At 59.6% G+C, this 21,293-nt stretch overlaps 2 protein-coding genes across 15 annotated transcripts; both read right to left on the bottom strand.

Annotated features, from left to right (window-relative positions):
* Positions 1–333: 333 nt before the first annotated feature.
* On the bottom strand, positions 334–4,495 carry SLC10A3 (solute carrier family 10 member 3). Of its 7 annotated transcripts, none has more exons than XM_022566618.2 (2): positions 4,085–4,495; positions 334–2,210 (listed from the first exon to the last, which is right to left on the bottom strand). In XM_022566618.2, the coding sequence occupies exons 1-2, from the start codon at positions 4,280–4,282 to the stop codon at positions 567–569; spliced, it is 1,842 nt and encodes a 613-aa protein (XP_022422326.2). In that variant the 5' UTR covers positions 4,283–4,495; the 3' UTR covers positions 334–566. The 7 variants fall into 7 exon arrangements, 5 of the variants coding, with proteins under 5 accessions (XP_022422326.2, XP_022422328.2, XP_089760057.1 ...); XM_022566620.2 differs by having other exon boundaries at positions 334–2,090; XM_089903931.1 differs by lacking the exon at positions 4,085–4,495 and adding an exon at positions 3,306–3,923 and having other exon boundaries at positions 334–2,090.
* Positions 4,496–7,984: 3,489 nt separating this feature from the next.
* Positions 7,985–21,232, bottom strand: FAM3A (FAM3 metabolism regulating signaling molecule A). 8 transcript variants are annotated; one of them, XM_022566633.3, is made up of 10 exons: positions 16,059–16,712; positions 15,652–15,724; positions 13,458–13,571; positions 12,838–12,861; positions 10,582–10,705; positions 10,420–10,478; positions 10,025–10,075; positions 9,619–9,703; positions 9,416–9,542; positions 7,993–8,695 (listed from the first exon to the last, which is right to left on the bottom strand). In XM_022566633.3, the coding sequence occupies exons 1-10, from the start codon at positions 16,218–16,220 to the stop codon at positions 8,600–8,602; spliced, it is 915 nt and encodes a 304-aa protein (XP_022422341.1). In that variant the 5' UTR covers positions 16,221–16,712; the 3' UTR covers positions 7,993–8,599. The 8 variants fall into 8 exon arrangements, with proteins under 8 accessions (XP_089760066.1, XP_022422341.1, XP_022422342.1 ...); XM_089903936.1 differs by lacking the exons at positions 7,993–8,695; positions 16,059–16,712 and adding exons at positions 16,735–16,868; positions 20,162–21,232 and having other exon boundaries at positions 8,702–9,542; XM_022566634.3 differs by lacking the exon at positions 10,025–10,075.
* Between the last annotated feature and the right edge of the window lie 61 nt (positions 21,233–21,293).

Here is a 21,293-nt window from a genome sequence, read left to right as displayed (position 1 = left end):
GTCCGCTGATGACCCGGCCCTGCAGAGCTCGCCCCGCGGCCCTCCTGCTGCCTCCTTTCTAGTCGGCCTATGGAAAATCAGCTGAGCTTGGGAGCGGGCGGGGGAGCCAGTCCTCCGCTCTCATCTTCCCACCGCTCCTTCTGGAACAGAGAGACCCAGCTCTCAGAGGGGATGCATGGGGAAGGAGGGCTGAGAGAGAAAGTCTGGGCAGAGGTCACCGTGTCACCCAAGCCAGCCCTCCACCCTGGCCCACACTTACCCAGCCACACCCTCCGCCCCCCCCCCCCCACCGGCCCGCAGGCCTCAGAGGGCAAAGACTGGAAGGGACCCAAGCTTGCTTCTCTCTTTTATTGAAATATATTTTCTAGGCAGTGCCCACCTACTGAACTCAGCATGGCCTCTTTGGCACTGAAAGCTGGAGAATAAAAAACGAGTAAAAAAAATAAGCCTGGATTTTTCTGAGTGCATAGAGTGCATGAGAACTAAAGGCCTTTGGTACACAGAACTGTGGGGGCCGTGGGTGGAGGCTGGGGGCTAGGGGTGGCGAAAGCTTGACCCGGGGGGCCTCAGGGAACTGCACACACACTGCTATAGATGAAGTGGCCAGTAACTAAGGCCAGCATCTCTGAGGTGCCACTCAGTGCCACAAGGAAGGGGGCCTGGGAGGCATAGTCAGCCTGAAGGCGGCGGAGGGACAGCTGCAGCATGGCCAAGGCCAGCAGGCTGTTCTGCACCCCGACCTCGATGCTGACAGTCCGACGCTGGGCCACTGGCAGCTTCAGGCACGTGGCCAGGCAGTAACCCACCAGGAGGCCGACCGGGGGCACTGTGAGGCCCACCAGCACAATGGGCAGCCTGACGCCCGCCAGGATGAAGACCCCCATGTGGCAGGCCAGGAAGAGGCCGCCCAGGAGCAGCACGAAGCTGAAGGGCTTGATGACCTGCAGCAGCAGCTGCGAGAACCTGGGGAGCTTCGACCTGATCAGCACGCCCGCTGCTATGGGGATGGCGATGAACAGCAGGGTCCCCAGGATCTTGGAAATGGGCACGTGGAGTGTTTCGTGGCTGCTGAGCAGGCGGCTGTAGATGGCCGAGGACAGCGGCAGGAAGCCGGTGGCAGCCACTGTTGAGATGAAGGTCATGGAGATGGCCAGGGTGACATCGCCCCCGAGGAGGAGGCTGAAGAGGTAGCTGCCCCCGCCGCCGGGCGACGAGCAAGTGATGATGAGGCCCAGAGCCAGGGCCTTGGGCAGCATGAAGACCTTAGCCATCAGAAAAGCACAGAAGGGCATAACCAGAAACTGGCCCAGGAGGCCCAGCAGCATGGGCCGGGGGCTCTGCAGGAGCCCCTTCAGAACTTCGAGCTCTACTTTGCACCCAAATGAACACTTGTTGACAAAGATAAGAGGCAGGAGCAGGTAGAGTACTGGGTTCTCTGAGAAGTGGGCCAAGTCAGTGCCAAGGGCGGCAGGGTCTTCAGCACGTGAGACCTTGATGCAGAAATCTCTCCGCTCCTCAACCAGCGTGGGTGGGGCCTCACAGGGGTCCAGGAGCTGGAGGTGGAGTGGTGCTAGCCCAGGCAGGCCCGAGTGGATGCTCACCACGAAGCCGCCCCCACCAGCCCAGGCTATGGCACTCACGTTCTTGATGGTCAGCAGCTCTGTGTCCAGGGAGGTGACCCTCAGCACGGGGCTGGGCCCCGTCCCGTTGCCCTGGCCCGGGTACTGGCTTGAGACCACGATGATGCCCTCGCTCTCCTCTGGGAACTCAAACTCCGTCACGGAGCCATCCCCAATGCTCAGGTAGCGGCGCCCTGTCAGGGGCACGGTATGGCCCACAGCCGCGCTGAGACTGGCGCTGGCTGTGCCCCGCGCCCCCCAGAGCAGGCTGAGAAGCAGCAGGCTGGCCCTGAGCATGCCTCGGGGGCCCGTGCAGACACTGCCACCCCCGAGGCCCAGCCACCTTCTAAACACCATGGCTCCTCCCAAAAGGTGGGGAGAGCAGCTCTGCGGGTGCCGTCGGGTTGTCCTGAGAAGGGTCCATGGGCAAGGCCTGGCCCTGTGCTGCCCTCCTCGATGGCAGAGCTCTTCCTGAGGAGAGAAGGGACACAGAGAGGTAGGTGGCTGGTGAAGGTGAGCAGCTGTGAGCCCAGGAACGCAGGATCTGGAAGCCCACTGTTCGGAGACTTGGCAGCGCCCCTTGCCACAAGCCTGGGGATGGAAACGGAAGGCCTAGTGTTGGCCCTTGAGTGCCATTCGGCTGCCCCCATCCCAGTCACAACTGCCTCAAGCTTCCCATCCCTCACCCAGAGGGGCCACCTACAGGTCGGAGTTCGCCTTCAGCCCGCTGATACGCGCTGATTTCCCTGGGTTTGCCCACCACAGTGACCATCTGGAGATGTCCCGATACCAGAGGATCTGGGAGAGCCACCCTCAGTCCTGTCACCACTAGCCTGTGCCCCACCTGCTTTGAGACGCAGCTGCAGCAGTACCACCACTGGGACGAAATCTCGGAAGGACTGCCCAGGGATGCCAAGGAAGCCAGCCCGCTGAGAGCAGGTTAGGGCATTTGAGTGTCATCTGCCAGGCAGAGAGCAGCCGGCAAAGGGTGGGGCAGTGGGTGGCCACCAGGCCAAAGGCCCCAGGGGCTGATGTTCACCATTGGCACGTGAACGGCGTTGCTGTGCATGGCCACCTGGCCTACCCTTCCTGCTGACAGGGGTGCGATGGGGGTTCTGGGAGGGCACAGGTCCCCTCTCCCCAGGGGAGCTGCCGGAAGGGGCAGCAGGAAGGGATCAGATAGGGCCACGTGTCCACCGGGGGTTCTCCTCCTTCTGTCAGAGCTCCCACTCCCCTGGCGGTCCCAGAATTTGAGCTCCTAGAGCCACTGTGCCAAAGTCCAGGGACTCCTCCCCTGCCCACACATGGCCCTAGCAGAGCCTGGAAGTACCAGTGACAGGAGGAGTGTTTCTAGGAGGGCAGGGCGCCTCAGGGGGAAAGGAGTACGTTTGTCTCCTTCCACTTCTCAGTTTGGGCAGCCAGCAGCCGATTGCCACATCACCTGCAGGAACTGGAGCAACCGGGATGAGGGCACAGTGATTTTGCATCATTACTGTTGACTGAGTCACATCCTACGCTGTCCCAGTCTTGGAAGAGGCCCCGGCTTCTCTAGATCCTATCAGGGCTGGGTCCTGCCCCCTCCCCCCCTCACCGATGCCGGGGGAGCAGGGGAAGTAGGTGGTGAAGTTCCGCTGTGCCACCCTGGGATGCCATGGCCTCTCCTGGCTTGGGGTTTGCGTCACTTACCCTGGAGGCCCTGATCCAGCCTTGAGTCCCACCACTGAAGAGGGAGGCAGGAAAACCAGAGGGAGTCACAGGGAAAGGATGAAGGTACCCGGTACTGAAGGCGCCCGGTACTGAAGGCACCGGGTGCTGTGAGCCAGCTCAGAGGGAGAGGAGGCGAAGGGCTATCCACCCCGTCCTTCCAGTACCGCTGGCGGCTTTGAGTCACTGCGTGAGGGGTCTGGCCCGGATCCCCACTATTTCTGCTTGAGGTACCGTTAGAGTTTGGGCAGATGCGCCCCTAGGCAGGCGAGGGAACCCCGGGCCGGTGGCTTTTTCCACACGGGCGAAGCGCTCGGTGTCGGGGCAGTTGGCAGTGCTGACCCGGGTCTCCTCCCTACCTGGGAGTCCAGAAGTTGTCGGATGGGGCACAATCAGAGCTCGGGCAGGAATCAGGGAGGGAGGGGAGGAGGAGCGCGCCGCCGCCGGGTTCGCGCTGCAGCCCCGCAGCCTGCAGGCCGGCGACCCGCCCGGGCAGTCCCGGGGTCTCTCACGCCACTCCCGGTCCCCACGGCCGCGCCAGGCCTCACGAACGCGCGGTGGTGGCCCTTCCCCGGCCGGGGCCAGAAGCCGCCTTCCAACCGCCCTTCCCAGACCGAGGCTCTCACCTGCCTCCGCGGCCCCGAAGCTCGGCGCCGGTGCCAGCCCCTGCCGGGCGGGCGGACGCCTGCGAGCTCGGCCCGCCGGGGCCCCGCCCCGAGCCGACGAGGCCCCCCCCGCCTACCCCGCGGCGGCCTCCTCACCTCTGGCGGCCGGGGCGGGTCCCGACCGGATGTGGCGTGTCTGGGAGCGACGAGGTGGCGCGCGCGCGCCGGCTTGTCAGCCTTCCGGGTGGCGGTTGGTCGGCCCTGGGTGCGGACTCGTGTGGCCACCGAGCCGCGGGTCCCAGCCTTCTGCGGTCGCCGCCGGGGCGACTCGCTCCGCGTAGGCACCCCAGTCATTCCCAAACACGCTGTGACCTCTGGGGGCACTGGGACACAGGCTTAGACGTTAGCTGAGCTAGGACGCCCGAGGGCTGCTGCTGGTGGCGGGAGACTGGGGTCAGGGTTTCGCCCACAGTCCTGCTCAGGGCGCCCAGTCCTGTAGCCCGAGAGCCGGGTCCGACCGACCCAGACTCCGGGGCCCAGGCTCGGCCTTGTTCCACCTTCCTTCGTTCAAACGTCGACCGAGCGCCTGTTTCCACACTGTGTAATATCAGTGAACTTTTCAACCTCTCAAAACTATTTGGGGCCACCAGCAAGGTCCGGAGGCTTCACGGAAAAGGAACGCACACACATGGCATAAGGAAGGGCAAAAAGGTGGTGAGGACGTAGAATGTGGACATGGGAAGACAGTAAGCAAGCAAATGTAGAATCACGGGGATTTGCATGTTCCCAGAGGCTGCTGGGCAACTGCGGTCAGGCAGCGGGATGAGGGCTACCCACTGCTCTGGAAGACCTCTTGTCAGGGCTGTGATGGAGGCCAGTGGTGCCCAGACTTGCAGGTTCTTGCCCCCAGGAGGTTCATAAGACACCTCGTAGAGAATGTCCAAAAAGACCCGTAGCATCTCTTCTATTTAATTTTTCCAATAAATAATTGTAATCATTTAAATAAAAACCTATTTTCATTTAGCCTTATTTAAATATTTTACTTGTTTAAAAATTCTAGTTGTGTATGTGTGCTATAAAGTTCAGATTAGTACATGCGTGTGACATGTAAGCAGACACAAACATGGTGAGGGTACACACTCTGGGTTTGATTTATGTCAATGATCCAGAAACATTCAGAGGCCATAGCTCTAGGCTGTTCTTTAGCCTCAGTTCATAAGCCATTTGTGTGTGTGGACTTGGTGTCCCAGAAAGTCTGTACTGTCCCTCTCAAATGGGTTGAGCTGTCCTGATGGAAGCAGCCTGGCACAGGTGAGAGGGCTGAACTTGGCACATGCTGTGTTGAAGACTGCAGTTTGCAAAAGAGCAGTGGTGCTGTCGCTGCCTGAGGATGGGGTAAAACTGGCCAGAGGGAGAAGGGGGATGGGTCAGCTGGAAGAACTGGGGATGGAAAACCTAAAAGATGTGTTAGCTCTTGAGGAAACCTGTGTTTTTATATTCCAGCTGCACGGGAATTGGTGCCAGGGGTCAAGGAGAGCAAATGTAGTTAGAAGGCTGCTCCCCGCTCTACCATCAGTCCTTTCAGTCTTCCCTGAAAAGCCAGAGCGGGCTGGTGGGCTGTCCGACAGGAGGGAGTTTAGAGGCCTTCCCTGCAGGAAAAAAGGCGTGGCTAAATTAAAGACAAGAGAATGTTTGTAGTTAGTTTAGGGGATTAATAATTTACCCCAGAGGAGAAGGAAGGTCTCTACGAATCAGTCAAGGATATCTAGTTCCAAAAGAGAAGTCAGCTGGACCGACAGAATAGATGGCACAAACTATAGTGACAGCTGAAACAACATCCGTGCACTTCAGATGGGAGACCTGCCACAGTCCTGCTAACAGGGCCACAGTGATGACCCTGAAAAGTGTGCCTACCTCCTGCTCTCCAGGCAGGGGTCTCCAAGTAGACCGTGTGATAAATCAGCACGCATGGAAGGCGTACTCTATACAAGCACAAGTATGGGATGCATTTGGTATTTACCGGGAAATGTAGTGACAACTGGCGTTTTTGCATGCCCAGCAACAGGTCACGGCCCCCGAGTTTTCTTTGGGGGGGCCATCCCTCCTCCATTCTCGGTACACAAGGTTTGCATGAGGATGACCCCAACACTGGCCTCTAGGGTGGGCACAGGCCCAGAGGTAGCCAATCAGAGCCACACAGATTGAGACAAGGATAAACCCATAATCCAATCTGGACCTATGAGAGGTAGTGCCCGGGGACTTGGGCTGGAACGACTGGGAAGGTGGGAGCTCTTTTCTTGCTGGGGTTGCTAACCTGGGACATCTACTGTCACTCCCCCTGCCTGGGGAAGACAGCATGTTTGAAAAGGATGCAAACACAAAGAAAAGCAGAGCCAAGAGATGGAGAGCCTGTATCCCAACGACGTTACTGGAGCTGGAATCACCCATGGGCGTTGGGGTCTGTTACAGGAACATTAAGCCTCCCTCCCCTGTCATTATGTATTTATTTTTGCATATGCCAGTTGGGTTGGGACCCTGTCACTTGTAACTGACGATGTCTTAACTCCTGAGGGTAGGCCTGGGGGACAAAACCCTGGCGGAAGAGGACCGCAGGATGTAAAGATGTACCTCCGCTTTGGAAGGTCGGGCGGGCTGCACTGCACACCACTGTCAGCATCCTACCTGTGTTGGGCCACATGGGGGATAAAGCTGGCCTGCCGTTTCCATCTGTGTGGCTCTGGCGCACGCAGTGAAGGTCTGGGGCAGGTCAGCTGGCTCAGCAGTTGTATAATACAGAGGCACCTCCCAGCCTTGCGGTGCGGCCCTTCGCTGAGATGCGTTTCATTTGGGGCAAGCGACTAACCTTGTGGGGCCCTATTCATCTGGCTTCTAACCTCCCAGCTTCAGGGAAACTTTCCTGAGCACACCAGGGACCATTTATCTTCCGTAAACGGGGCTCACCAGCAACCAGCAGCATTGCTCGCTAGGGTGTGCAGATGAAACACTGTCCACACGATGATCACTTTGGCAGCCCCACTGGGTACATGTAGATTCATCAGACTAGTCTCTCTACTTTGGAGGATGTTGAAAATGTCCATAATAGAAGGTTTGAAAAATGAATACATGTATGATACTCTAGTGGTAAGTACTCGTCATTATAAACACTGTCAAACGCACAGACTGTACGACACCAAGAGGGAACCCTGATGTCCACCCTGGGCTTTGGGTGGTGATGACGTGTCAGTGGAGGCTGGGTATGTGGGAACTCTGGACTTTCTGCTCAACTTTGCTGGGAACCTAAAACTGCTCTAAAACAGGAAGTCTGTTTAAAAATGAAGACACATAAAGCTCTCGGCACAGGGTCAGGCTGCGTTTCAGCTTCTGTGAACACTGTCTCCCAGGTAAGCGACCCGGGCCGTCCTCACGTCTCCACTTCCTGGTCCTTTGCAGTCGTGGCTATGGCCTCACAACCACAGCTTCTCGTCCTGGGCCGTCCCTCGCCTCTCTCTCCTCTTCTGCCACCTCCTTAAATACTTTCATTTCCTGATGCCGTGTTCACACTCTCCCAGCACCTAACCCCTAGAGGGGGGACTCGCAGGTCCACTGCCCCGGCCACGGCCCCCTTGACCCTACCTGGCTGGCGCCCCGATTCCTCCATCTGGGAAGTCCCAACCGCCTTCTCTCCTTTTTGTGACCCCAGACCATTTCTGCACCCTCATGTACTTCTCCAGAAAACTCCTTATAGTTTCTTGCTGGTTCTCACCCCTTGCAGGGAAATATAACTGCAATCTGTGAGAAATGCCAAATAGTCCACGTGACTCGGCCTCTTGCTGGCCTGATTTCAAAGGCATCTAACGCTGAGCACTGCGGGGGAGACACACTAGCTCTCGCGGGAGGCTGCAGGGAAAGGGGAAGCTCCTGGGTTGGTTTTAATCCCCATCCCTGTCCCTATAGGCCTGTGCCGTGACTAAGGGCAAGGCTACAGGGATGCCCACAGGGGAGCCCCTCTGCTCACCACCTGAATCACATCTCAAGGACAACACCACCCGACTCCCCTCTGAATGCATCTCATTCCTTCGGGGGCCACCAGTTTATTAAGACGTCATTTAGAAAGCGGGCCCTCTGACAGACAAACCGCAGGAGCTGCCACCCGCCGCGCTGGGAACCGCCATCGGGCCGGCGACCTCACTGCCCGGCCAGCCTGGCTCCCAGGCGGGCACCCCTTCCCGCGAGAGCAAGGCAGGAGGCAGCCAGGCGCCGGGAGTGGCCACCGCGTTCGGCTCAGCAGAACGAATCACACTGGAAACAGGACTGGCCTGCAGAGCAGCGAGCCACTCTGGGACGGAGAGGCTCCGGAAGATGCCCCGACCTGCCAGGCAGCTGCTATCAGACTGGGGGCCGCAGGCGCTTGGGACTTGGGTGGGTGTCGGCCAGCAGAGTGCTTTAGGAAAAGGAGACGGGTACCTGGGGTCCCCGGACAAAGCGCCATGGGGCCGCAGCGCAGCCCCACCACCGGGCACGGTCTGGTCACCGGTCACCGCCTCGGAGCCCTGCCGTGCTGGGGCAGGAGTGCCCCTGGCTGGGCGTGGGGTCGGGCCTCAGCGCTGAGCCGGCGCCCCCTCCTGGCTGGGTACACACAGCCTCGCTTAGTCTGGTCGTCGAGCTCGGCCGCTAGCTGGCTGTGGTCCTCCTGGGGATGCAGCCCTCCATCTCCAGCGCCTCGGGCCAGCCTTCGTACTTATTGCTGTGCTTACTGTTCTTCACGTGCTGCGGGTCGGTGGGGGCAGGAAGGCACGGGCTCAGCCCTCGGGCACCAGGGCCAGACAGAACTCTCTGTCCCCCTGTGCCAGGGTCAACCAAGCGTGCAGCCTCGGGCACCCGCCACCTGTCTGTCCCAGCGCCTCAGCGTTCTCATCTAAAGATGGCAGCAGCTGCCCTGGCCTGCCCCCTCGCAGGTGGAGGGGGGGATCACCTTCTTTGAACTTAGGTGGGCCTGGCACACGCTAGGAAGGGAAGGAGGGGGAGTGTGTCCCTGCCCTCACCCAGCCCTCAGGGAGCCGCTGGAAGCTCCGGGAAGAGCGAGGCCAGAGAGGGTGTTTCTTCTCTGGGGACTGAGCTGCTCTTTCGGCAGCCGGAGCCTTCCAGAAACTGGCGGAACAGCCTGTTTGCCTTGTTCTGCTGTGGGGAGCAGGGTGTGCAGTGTGAACTGGGGTGCTGGGTTTTGGGGGGATGGGACAGGACTGAGCAGCCTGGCATGCAGGATCTTAGTTCCCCGACCAGGGATTGAACCCGTGCCCCTTGCAGTGGAAGCGCAGAGTCCCAAACACTGGACCGCCGGAGAAGTCCCAGGAGCATCTTAAAGACGTGTGGCCTGCTGTGTGTGTGGGTGCTGGGCGTGAACAGAGGCGACCTCAGAGGATGCAGGCAGGAGGGGAGGGCAGACTGGCCTGCGCCAGGCAGTGGGGGTCCCAGAGCCTGCGCCCATACCTGCTCAAAGGGGCTCTTGTTCTGCACACCCTTGGCCCCTACAAACACCCAGCTGTCCCGGAAGGCCAGGTCCTTGACATTCTTGCTGCCCAGATCGCTGAAAAGCTTCCTGGTCTCTTCATTCATCCTGCCCCACAGAAGGAAGAGATATGAGCCATGACCACGGAAGGGTGAGGCCTCGGCCAGCCTCGGCCATTACTTACTTGGTGGCTGGGTCATCATAGGAAGCCACAAACACCAGGGTGCCTTCATGCAGCGGCCGGATAAACTTCAGTAGATCATTGACATCTAGGGGGACAGTTCCCATGGAGCATCAGGCACCACTGAGCACCCCTCCCTCACCAACCCCTGTTCTCCAGATGAGGAACCTAAAGTAGTGATCAGGCCAGGGACACACCCCGGCCAGGGCTGCTGAGTGAGTGCAGGGACCAAATGGTATAAGATGCCAGGGCTGAAGCCCTGACCATACACCTGTCCTTCTCCCTGGCTTTTCTGAACCCAAGGAAGTGCTCAAGACTCCCCAGCGAGCAGACAGAAGGAGCAGCTTTCAGGGGGAAGATGCCGTCATTCCGCCCACAGTCAGAAGGCGGAGGCCGCGGCCTGACTCACCTCCCGCCCACATGTCGAAGGCGCGGGCCTCGATGAGCTCTCCGCTTACCCCTGGTCAGAGGGAAGGATGGGTGCTGCTGGAAGCTTTTCACCTCCCCCCATCTTCACGCCCACCGTGCCCCTCGTTCAGACTGCTGGGACCCACCCGAGGCTGTGGAGCTTCTGCTCAGTATTGGGGGCCCTCCAGGGGCTCCCCATGAAGCAGCCTCCCACTTCCTGGAAACTTCCAGTTCTTCACTGCTGCCACGCTCTCGTCCATCGGGTCACCTCTTCTGTGGAGCCTTCAGCTCGCACAGACCCTTTCCCAGGCCCCCCTGCGAATCCCTGGTGGCGGGGTGGAAGGAGGGCGGCAGGTCACGGCTCAGCTTTGCCTCTCTGCTCCGTGGGCAACTCACCGTTCACCAGGGCGATGTTCAGTCCCCGGCCCACGTTGTCCTTGACACTGCTCATGAGCCTAGCAGGGGGACAGAGCCTTCCAGTGGCACGTCTACCCTGCTCGACCCCGGTCCTCGCAGACCCAGCTCCCCTCCCCGCCCCCACCCGCCTGAGGGGCTCACATCCTGTCCTCCAGGCAGATCTTGGGTCCAATGACGTTGGCAGCCCCGCTGACCACGCGGAAGGCCAGGTGCTCCTCGGGACACGGCTGAGGCAGGCCGCATTTGTACTTCCTGGCCCTTGGCTCTGGGTAGGGACAACAGGGGTGACCCATGGGCCTGGCCCTGGGGGCACCCGAGATCTGAGAGGGGGAGGTCAGGACCAGCCCATAGGGAGGAATGAGTGACCACAGACCAAGGGACTGGCGTGGGGTGGGGACGTGGCTCAGGCCAAGGAAGGGACACTTCCACGGACACTCTGTATCCCACTGGGGCTGGCCTCAGGGCAAAGTGACAGGGACCCCAGGGAGGCTCTTCGGCCACTGGTGGGAGAAGAGAAAGGAGGCAGGAGGGCTGGCCTGGGCTGTGGCCCCACCGGGAACAGAGGACAGGAGGGAAGGAAAGCTACTGGGAGGGCAGGTGCAAGGACCCCATGGAGAGGGCACAAGGAGGTTGGTCTCTATTACGAGGTGACCTGTGTCCCCACAAAAGATGTTCTCAAGTCCCAACTCCCAGGACCTCAGAACGTGATCCTCTGTGGAAATAAGGTCATTGAAGTTATAATTCATTAAGATGAGGTCATCCTGGAATAGGGTGGGACCTAAATCTAATGACACATGTTCTTATAAAAGACAGAAGAGAAGACCCACACACATGGAGGAGAAGTCCTTGTGAAGATGGAGGCGGAGATGGGAGGGAGGCGGCCACAAGTCCAGGGACACCTGAGGCCACCAGAAGCTGGCAGAGGTGAGTAAGGGTCCTCCCTGGAGCCTCTGGAGGGAGTGTAGCCTTCCAACACCTAGATTTCAGACTTCTACCTTCCGGAACTGTGAGAGAATACACTTCTGTTGTTTAAGCCACCTGGTTTGTGCTATTTTGTTACGGCAGCCCCAGGAAACTGATACAGATTCTGATACCAAGAAGTGGGGTGCTGCCATGATAAATCCCTAAAAATGTGGAAATGGCTTTGCAATTGGGTAATGGGTAGAGGCTGCAGAATTTTGAGGTGCATATTAGGAAAGGCCTAGATTGCCTTGAAGAGACTGTTGGTAGAAATATGGACATTATAGGTGATTCTGGTGAGGGCTCAGAAAGAAGAGAGAAGAGCAGTAGAGAGAGCTTCTATGGTCTGAGATAAGGCACATATCATCGCGACCAGACTGTCGATAGAAATGTGAATGCTAACAGTGCTTCTGGTGAGCTCTCAGACAGAAATGAGGAACATGTTATGGGACACTGGAGGAAAGGCCATCCTTGTCATAAAGTGGCAAAGAACTTGGCCAAGTTGTTTTCTACTGTTTTGTGGAAGGTAGAACTTGTAAATGCTGAACTTGGAGACTGAGCTGAGGAGATTTCCAAGCAAAGTGTTGAGGGTTTCTCCTTGTTGCTCAAAGTAACATGTAAGGGAAGAGAGATAAATTGAGGATGTAACTATTAAGTATGAAGGAACCAGAATGTGAAGATCTAGAAGATTCTCAGGCTAATCATATTGCAAAATATGAGAAAGCAGGCTTGGGAGAGAACACCAAGGGTGTGGCTGGACAACTGTTCATGAAGAGCTGGGCCACGTGACCTGTGGACCCACTCAAGCATGTCAGCGGAAGCTAGGAATGGAGAGATGAGGTTATCCAGGAAAGATCTGGAGGACTCTCTTGTCTTACAGCTTAGACCCTCATGAATTGCACAGGAGATCAACAAAGTTTTTGAGAATTTTATACCAGTAGAAACACTGCCAGCCTGGACTGAAAGGGACAGAGAAAGGACAGAAGGGAGGAAGGATGATTCCAAGGGCAGAGCAATGGCTGCAGAGGCCAGAGTTGGCTCAGGCCCAGAGGGAGGGTAGGATCGTCCCCTACGTTCCAGATCCCCCCTACCCCCACCAAAGACCCAGGGATTCTTCTTATGCTTTGAAATCGAATGGATTTGCCCTGCTGGGTTTGGGACTTGCTTGAGACTGATGACCCCTTTATACCTTCCAATTTCTCCCTTTTGGAATGGGAATGTCTATCCTATGCCTGTCCCCCTAGTGTATTCTGGAAGCAGGTAACTTGTTTTCTAGGCTCACAGCATGCAAGCAGCTCCAGTGGGCTGTGACAGCTAGTTTGGGGAGGGATGAATGGAGAAGAGAAACCCTGGAGGGCTGGGGACAGGCACGAGTGTCACAAAAGTGGTAAGAGGGGTGGGCACAGGGGAGGAGCAGGGAGGTGACAGGAGCCTTACCTGCAGTCACTGAGTTCTCTGGGCCTGTGGGTACAGAGAGTTGTTTCTGTTAGTGTGGACTTTTCCTAGGGCCTGTAGCAGGGAAGCCTGCTCCTATACTGTGAAGTCAAGGTGGAGGGGCAGTCAGGTTCAGGGGCCAAGGGCTAAGCCAGGCTGACCTTGGCACGTACGTTCCCGCTCAAGTCTAAATGATGTTCAGATGCAAAGCTCTCTGCTCCAGGAAAAGGGTAGATCGGAATTGCAAAAAGTACTTAGGTGATGTGTCACCAGTAACGAGGTGTCGAGTCCCCTCCCCATCTCAGAACCCAGCGGAAAGCCTGCAGGGAACAACTTGGGAGTCATCCCCAGTGTTCAGCAAAAGCCCCCCTGCCCCTCACATGGGCCCCAGTGAACAAAGGATTCTAATTAGCGGGGATTGGCGTTTCCAGCCGAAGCAGCTGGGTGGTAGGGGGAAGGCTGTGCCGGATGCCAGGAGGCGGACCGAGGGCAGCTACAGGTGCCCTGCCAGGAAGAGACAGAAAACCCAGGCCACCGCCACCTCCACCCCGAGCCTCAGGCTGCAGGCCCAGGTGGCCGCGCCGGGGACCTCGTAGCGGGGCGAGGGAGAGTCCCACACTCACTGGCGAAGAGTTGCTGGATGCGAGGAAAGCCGCCGCCAGGCCCACCGAGGAGGATGCTGGCTACGAGCCAGGTGAGGCCCACGGAGATGACCAGGGCCATGATGCGGAGGGGACCTAGAGGCATGACAGACACGGGCAAGGCCTCCTCAGATGCCAGCGAGCTCCCGAACGACCCCAGGGCCTCTCATGATCGGATCTCCCCAGGCACTTGGGAAGAAGCGAGTGGAGACCAGGAAGGTGGGAGCTCCTGGCGGGTGAAGGAGAAAGCTGAGCTCCAACCCCAAGGCTCAGCTTGGCTCTCCCTGGAGGTGTGGAGGGGCCTCCTAACCTCCTGCTTCTGAGGCTACCAATGTCTTTGAGTCCCTGTCATCCTGCCCTCCTTTCTCCTGTGACGGTGACGGTGGAGGTTCCTACTCCTTTGGAAGGCCAGGCAGTCCTCCTGCTGTGAGCTGGGCGCCGAGCTCTCCACCCTGCTCGGCTTTCTTAACATAGCGGTCACTTTGTCTCCCTCTTTCCCCTCCATTTTTTTTTTTTTTTTTTTTTTGCGGTACGCGGGCCTCTCACTGTCGTGGCCTCTCCCGCTGCGGAGCACAGGCTCCGGACGCGCAGGCTCAGTGGCCATGGCTCACGGGCCCAGCCGCTCCGCGGCATGTGGGATCCTCCCAGACCGGGGCACGAACCCGCGTTCCCTGCATCGGCAGGCAGACTCTCAACCACTGCGCCACCAGGGAGGCCCTTTCCCCTCTACTTTCAACACCTCCAGTCCTCAGAAAACGCGGGAGGAAAGGCCTCCTTCGGAATCACATCCGCAGCCAGCGGCGGGGCTCTGTGCCCTCCCTTCCTCTCCCTGCCGGCTCCTCCAAAGTCCTGTGTGCTGGCTTCTTCCATAGACTTCCCTCCCCGTCTCGCAACCTGCTCCACTCTGCCCTTGCCTCCATTACCCCCGCAGGACGGCTTGCGGCGAAGGCCGCCTGGGACCTTGTTGATGCCAGCACCCCGGGTTACCTGTTGGCCCTAATGTCCCTTGACCCCTCAGGTGGCCGCACAGGCTGCGGCCCTCCTGCGGAAACCCTGCTCGGCTGGCTTCTGGGACGGCGCCCTTGAGCCCCACCTGGATGCTCCTCGTCCTTCTGGCTTAGATCGTCCTCCTTGACCCTCCCCTGAAAAGCTGGACTTTCCCCAGCTCCTGTCCCAGTGTCCTCTCTGCCTCTACCCTACTCTCCGTCTCCCCTCCTGCCTCGACTCTACCTAGAGGTGCCCTGCTCTGCTCCCAGCCTTGAACTAACCCTCACGAGCACTGACTGTATTTTACCACTCCAGCCCTGACCACTCTTGAGGCCCCACTCTCCCAGCCAGCTCCTCATGGGTCAGCTTCCCCGGGATACATGCATAATGCTTCAATTTTAGAAGGTATGAAGTCCACCCCCAACCTATCCATCCCCAAGCCCCCTTCATCTTAGCTGTCCAGGCGACAGTAGGGCTGGCACTGGGTTCACATCCAACCTCAGGGCCACTATGGTCAGCTTCTCATCTAAGACCACTGCCTCTCCCTGTCCACCCAGCCGCCGTGCTCCCTGGAGCTCTCTCCCACAACTTTTTCCAAACAGCGGCCAGTTATCCCATTTGGGAGAAATCTATTATAATCCTCATCTCACAGCTGAAAAGAGAGAGCTGGGAACTGAAGTCCTCAGAGGTGAAAGGATTTGCTCAAGGTCATAGAATGAGTGTTTGTGCAGAGTCCTCTGTTTCAAAAACCAAACCCAGGGACTTCCCTGGTGGCGCAGTGGTTAAGAATCCGCCTGCCAATGCAGGGGACACGGGCTTGAGCCCTGGTCCGGGAAGATCCCACATGCCGCGGAGCGACTAAGCCCGTGCACCACAGCTACTGAGCCTGTGCTCTAGAGCCTGCGAGCCACAACTACTGAGCCCACGTGCCACAACTCCTGAAGCCCGCGTGCCTAGAGCCCGTGCTCTGCAACAAGAGAAGCCACTGCAATGAGAAGCCCGTGCACCACAAGGAAGACCCAACGTAACCAAAAATAAATAAATAAAAAATAAATAAATGTATAAACCCTCCCCCCCCAGACCCAGTGGTGCCACCACCCCTGGCCCTTCCAGACAGACCTCTGGACACCTGGGCCTCCAGCCAAGTCTCCTTTCCAACTCTCTCCGGTTCACTGTGGAAGCCACCCACCTGCCAACCTCATGTCCACTTCTCCCGCTGGGGTGGGGCAGCCGTCAGGTGCAGCGTTTGTGGACCGTGCGCTCTGGGGGGCAACAAAGCAGAAGAGCAGGTTTGGGTGGGGGTCAGGGATGATGAGCCCGTGCTGGGTCCCAGCTGTGGGGCGGGCGCGGTCGGTGCACCGACTTGCTCGGCCAACTACATGGCCAGGCTCCTCGGGAAGGCGGAGAGAAGCCCGGCTGGGACCGGAAGGGCCTCGGGAACCTGGAGGCTCACGATCGTGCCCACGGGAGCCTCTGGGCCTGGGAAGTGGAAGTGGTTCTCCCGGACGCGGGAGTGGGAGGCCCCAGCTCAGGCCCCCCACACGGCCCCCCGGGCCTGGAGGTCGGCGACGCGGGCCGGGCCGGCCAGAGACTTGCCTGGCGGTGGGGGGATGCGAGCTCGGTCAGGGGCAGCCCCGTCAGGCCGGCCGCCCCACTCTGCTCGACGAGGCGAAGCGAGGAAGCTCCGCAGCGCGGAGCAAGAGGCCCGGCAATGGCGGCCCAGGGCGGTAGCACGGTCCGCAGGCGCCACCCCGCCATCGGTCGGGGCTGGGCGACCGGCCACCGGGTGGGAGGGGCCCGGGCCGGCCCCGCCCCGCCCCGCCCCGCCCCTGACGCACGCTCCGGCGGAGCCGCGGGGCCGGGCTGCCAGGCTGCCAAGGGGCGGGGCCCTACTCAGCCCCGCCCCCGAGGTCTCCTCTGAGGCTTCGTTCAGGAGGGAGAGCCCCGCGTTCCCAGGCTTTGAGGGCGGGGCTGTGGTCGTGCCCCGCGCTCGGATTTCTGAAGTTTAGGAAGGGGCGGATGGATCTGGGGGCGTAATTAGACATTGTTCAAAAGTTCAAATGTGTGCCTTTTCGAAACCCGGAGGGACAGAAGCGTGTACGGGAAACAGCAGAATGCGAAGAGCCAGGGGCCAGCAGGCTCAGCCTTCCGCGGCCTCCCTTTCGCCGTCTTCTTTCTAGAGGGCAGCGCGCTCACACGCTGTCACCCCTGCCTGCTCCTCCAGCCTCCTTCACAAAGGCGCCCCCGACACCGCCCAGGGCACCCCGATCACCTCCCGCGCTGGGAGAGCTGGGGCCACCTCTGTCGCCTGGACCCATCTTTCTGGACGGCAGCAGCCGGGCGGCGTGAGAACCACTGAAACATCCGTGCCCTTTGACCCAATGTCACCGCTTTCTGGAAACCTTCCTAAGGAAAGAACCCAGAATACAGAGAAAGGTGATAGAGCCAGGCAGTGACAGAGCTCTGGTTAGCATCCAGGAGCTTCTCCACTGGCATTCACAACACTCCCTCGTTCTCCCTAACAAGATCAAGGTGATAAGTTTCAGGCCCCTGTGCTGCTGTCACGGGTTGGTATTTGAGTTTTGTCATGGAATTTGGGACCAGAAATAGCACTGACCATTTGCCAAACTCTCACATATCTGTGAGTACCAAGCCCTGGGCACCGTGCCCTCCTTAGCGCTCTTCCCTGTAATGCTGGCAGTCGTGGTGCCCAGTAGACGAAGCTCCTGCCAGGCACAGGGCAGCGGCCAGACGGCTGGTTCTTAGAGGACAGTGTTTACACCTTGCTCAGAGCAGGCATTTTGGAAAGGCTGGTTTAATGAGCCCCCCTGAGGGCCCAGAGGCACATTCACCAACCCCAGGGGCACCACCCTCGAGAGGGCCAGAGGCCTGGGACTCATCCCAAGCCTTCTGTGCCTCAAGGGGCAGCTTTGTTTCTCCAAGGAATGTTTTTCAATGGGGACTTGGAGAGCATGAGACCCTCTTGTCATAGACCCTCATGGCCCGGCCCCAGTGCGGGCACCCAGCGGGAGATGGCAGAGAATGTAGTTCCCACAGCTGCGGCACCAGTTCACTGTGTTTCCTCGGCTCCTTGTGTCCCTGCCTGAGTGTAGGCACCCAGAGCCCGCGTGCTCAGCTGATCCCTCGTTCCCCTCTCAGTGTAGACACCGAGCACGGAGTTGTCACTTGACAGTGCTCACGTGGGCCTGCATGCTGATGCCCCCGTGCCGGCACCTCCCGCCTCTACCCCCGAGTAGGCACCCAGAGCTGAGGTGATGGGCGACTGTCTTATTGCAGGACCTCTTGCCTCTACCCTAGATTAGGCAATCGGATCTCCGGTGACAGTTGAATGCCCTCACCTGAGGCCACCTATGCCACAGTGTAGGAATCCAGAGCTGAGATGACAGTTAAATGACCTCCATGGTCCCTCGCTCTCCGTTCCAGTGTAGCTACCAAGATTTGTGCCTGTAGTCAACTCACCTCACCTGGGCCCTCAGGTCTCTGTGGTGTGGAGCTGTACGGAGGTGAAGTGGCATTTGAGTGCCCCCTGCTGGGCCTCATGTCTCTGCCCCAGGGTGGCTGCCATCGCTGAAGGGCTACCTGTGTGCCCTTGCCTGCCCCTCATGCCTTTACCTGAGGTTGGGCCTCTAAGCCTCGCCCTGGTCCAGGTATCCCACAGTTAAATGTGAGTTGAACGTTGAAACCTGGGCCCAACGCCTCTCACTCAGTGTAGGCGCCCAGAGCTAAGGGGACTGTTGGCTGTCCTCGCCTGGGCCCTCCTGCTGTGTCCCACTGCAGAGATTCAGTGCCAGTTGAAAGCCCTCAGCGCCAATGTTGCCACCCAGAGCTTAGGTGACAGGTGTCTTTCCTCACTAGTCCGTTGTGTCTGTTCCCCATCCTAGGGCCCCAGAGCTGTGACATTTGTCTCAATTCAGCGAGGCTCTAAGGACTATGTCAGAGATGAGGTGACCAGTGACTGTCCTCACGGGGTCCCTCATGCTTGTGGCTCCAGAATGGAGGTGACAGCTGAACGTCCTTACCCGGGACCTCATGCTTCTTCCTCACTTCAGGCTCCTAGAGCTGAGATCACAGCTACTGTCCCTCTCAGGTCTCTCATCTCTGTCACTCACAGGCACCCGGTGTCAGGTGATAGCGGAGCACCCTCACCAGAGCCCTCTCATCACTGCCACAGGGTAGCACCCAGATCGGAGGTGTCCATTGATTGCCCTGACCTGGGCCCTCTGTCATGGTGGGGACACTCAGACAGATGGGGAGGGTAGGGTCCCCACCCCTCCCTCCCTCCCTCCCTTCTCACAGGCGGTTATCACATTTTGGGGTCCCAGGAGGAGCTGGGTCCCTCCTCCACTTCAGGCTCCTGCCCCTACATGGATCTTCTGTGTTGCTAAGAGTCCCCCTCGGTGATGCCATGCCAGAAGGTTCCCCAAGGGGCCTGGGTCCTGGGAGGACTACCCCCAGCACACAGCTCTACTGGGTCCCCCAAAAGGCTGTAGGCGTCTGTGGGGCTCTGTGAGGGGGCTCTGAGCACCAAGACCCCAGCGGGGTCAGGAAGGGCCCCCTGCACCTCCGTTTATTTGGTTTTTATCCCGAAGGTTTGTGGTCATCCTCAGGCCCGGATTTTGAAGGTTTGTCCTTCCCCGGGAGCAGCACAGCGCCCCCTGGCGGCTAGCAGAAGGCCAGGCTGCGGCTCCGAGGACCCGCTCCACCGCATTCTGGGCCACCATCTCGGGGTCTGGCGCTCTCGTGCCATCCTGGGCCTTTTGCAAAGCCTCATTTGCCCCTCACGGGCACGTGGCTGCACCACAGAGAGTCAAGGGCAGGACCCTCTGTAGCCACGCCGGAGCCAAAGCGTTACAGGGGGGCGCGTGAGTCCCTAGGCCCACACCATCAGCTCCCGGTGAACCTGGGCGACTTACGGCCCCTTCTCCAGGCCACAGGCATCGGGAGGACCAAGGCCACTGCCCGTCCCCCCGCCCCCAGGCTGAAGCCTGGCCTGTAGTCCTATCCACGTGGGGCTTTCTCAGCTGCTCTGCATGGACCTGGGCCAGGAGGCACTGCAGGATCCGGATTCCAGCCGCGCCTGTCCCAGAAAGCCCCTCCCTTCCCCGTCCACCTAGGTCTACGTGAACTCTGTGGTCTCCCTCCTGCAGAAGCTGGATGGAAGCGGCACGTCCTCTGGTTACAGGAGGGGTCGGGGAGAGCGGGGATGGTTACAGGAGGGGTCGGGGAGAGCGGGGATGGTTACAGGAGGGGTCGGGGAGAGCGGGGATGGTTACAGGAGGGGTCGGGGAGAGCGGGGATGGTTACAGGAGGGGTCGGGGAGAGCGGGGATGGTTACAGGAGGGGTCGGGGAGAGCGGGGATGGTTACAGGAGGGGTCGGGGAGAGCGGGGATGGTTACAGGAGGGGTCGGGGAGAGCGGGGATGGTTACAGGAGGGGTCGGGGAGAGCGGGGATGGTTACAGGAGGGGTCGGGGAGAGCGGGGATGGTTACAGGAGGGGTCGGGGAGAGCGGGGATGGTTACAGGAGGGGTCGGGGAGAGCGGGGATGGTTACAGGAGGGGTCGGGGAGAGCGGGGATGGCACCTGAGGATGCAGCCGTGTGCAGGGTGTGACTCACCACCCTAGCTTGTGGGACAGGAGGCGGCCAGCCCCCACTTGAGTTCCTTCTCGTCTACTTACCGTTCCTGCAGAGTCCTGGGTGGGAGCCTCAGCTCTGCCCCCAGCCCCGGGGGCCGTGCGGGGGTTAAGGGGAGCTGGTTGTCAGCATCAGGCTGAGGAGAGGCCTCCGTGATGGGAGCGGGAGCGAAAAGCCCTGGACAGTTGCCTTCAACAGTGGGGGTGGGGACAGACAGGCCACAGGCCCAGCTGAAGGGAGGAGCCACTGGTCAGGTTCTTGCCAACGGCCTGAGGGCCTGGCCCCGCTGCCACAGAGCGTCCCCGCAGGAGCCCTGAGCCCTGCCAGCTGTGAGGCCCTGAGGCATGGAGTCTGCCTGCCTGGGGCACGGATCGGGCTGCTGGCTCCTTCCGTACCAGCATCTGAGTCTTTTGTCTGTTCGTTTGGTTTGGGTCAGCCTGCTGCTCTCCCCGGAGCTCAGTGAAGAGCTGAGCTGGCGGCAGGGGCAGGACAGACGCCCAGGGAGTGTGCTCTTATTCAGAAGTGGGGTGTGTGCAGACGTAATCAGGTCAAGGTGAGGTCATCCTGGAGGAGACTGGGCCCCAAATCTAATATGACTGGTGTTCTTGTAAAGGGAAAACAGAGCGAGACAGACACACGGAGGAGAATGTCATATGAAGACAGAGAGAGACCGGAGTGACGGGTCTACGTGGCCAGCTGAGCCCCTGGAGGGCGCTGGTCCTAGAGCTCAGCCTTCCGGCCTCCGGCACTGGGAGAGGATACCTTTCTGTTGCCTTAAGCTTCCCTGCGTGTGGCGCTTTGTTAACAGGGGCCCCAGGAAACACAGGCAAGGGAGGCTGGTGGGGCCAGCTGTGCACCTCTCCACGGTGCCCAGGGTGCGCCCTGGACTTGCTCCTCCCCCTTGGCATCTGTTCCCAAATCCCTTAGCCACTCCTTCCTAAATACTTGTCGCCTCAGTGGGCCGGCAGTGCCCCTGAGTGCCCTGGCTGGGGCAGGGGCACTGCCTGCGGAGGGAAGGGGAAATGAACGTGACTTGTTCTTGTGCCCAAGGTGGTCTCATGACGAAGTTCTAGGGTGCGGGGCAGAGAGGAGGGGAAGGCCGGGCTTGGTCAGGACTGAAGGATACCCACGTTCCCGCCCGAGCTAGCGGTGGAGGGAAGTGGGTGGCAGGGAGAG

Source organism: Delphinapterus leucas, chromosome X (assembly GCF_059928025.1).
Source record: "Delphinapterus leucas isolate spDelLeu-1000000601 "Yukka" chromosome X, BTC_Dleu_Yukka2, whole genome shotgun sequence".
NCBI classification, from domain to species: domain Eukaryota; kingdom Metazoa; phylum Chordata; class Mammalia; order Artiodactyla; family Monodontidae; genus Delphinapterus; species Delphinapterus leucas.
Note: the sequence above shows the minus strand (reverse complement) of the source record. Positions and strands in the feature narration are given on the sequence as shown.

Bases quoted from the DNA above. Each gene is read 5' to 3' on its own strand.
- SLC10A3 (XM_022566618.2), bottom strand. From the start codon at position 4,282: ATGACTGGGGTGCCTACGCGGAGCGAGTCGCCCCGGCGGCGACCGCAG. The intron at 2,211-4,084 runs GTGAGGAGGCCG...TTCCATCCCCAG, and splicing joins ACCCGCCCCGGCCGCCAGAG to GCTTGTGGCAAGGGGCGCTG.
- FAM3A (XM_089903934.1), bottom strand. From the start codon at position 16,220: ATGGCGGGGTGGCGCCTGCGGACCGTGCTACCGCCCTGGGCCGCCATT. The intron at 13,572-15,651 runs GTGGGTGGCTTC...TCATGCCTCTAG, and splicing joins AGTGGACATGAGGTTGGCAG to GTCCCCTCCGCATCATGGCC. The intron at 12,862-13,457 runs GTGAGTGTGGGA...CTGTACCCACAG, and splicing joins CATCCAGCAACTCTTCGCCA to GCCCAGAGAACTCAGTGACT.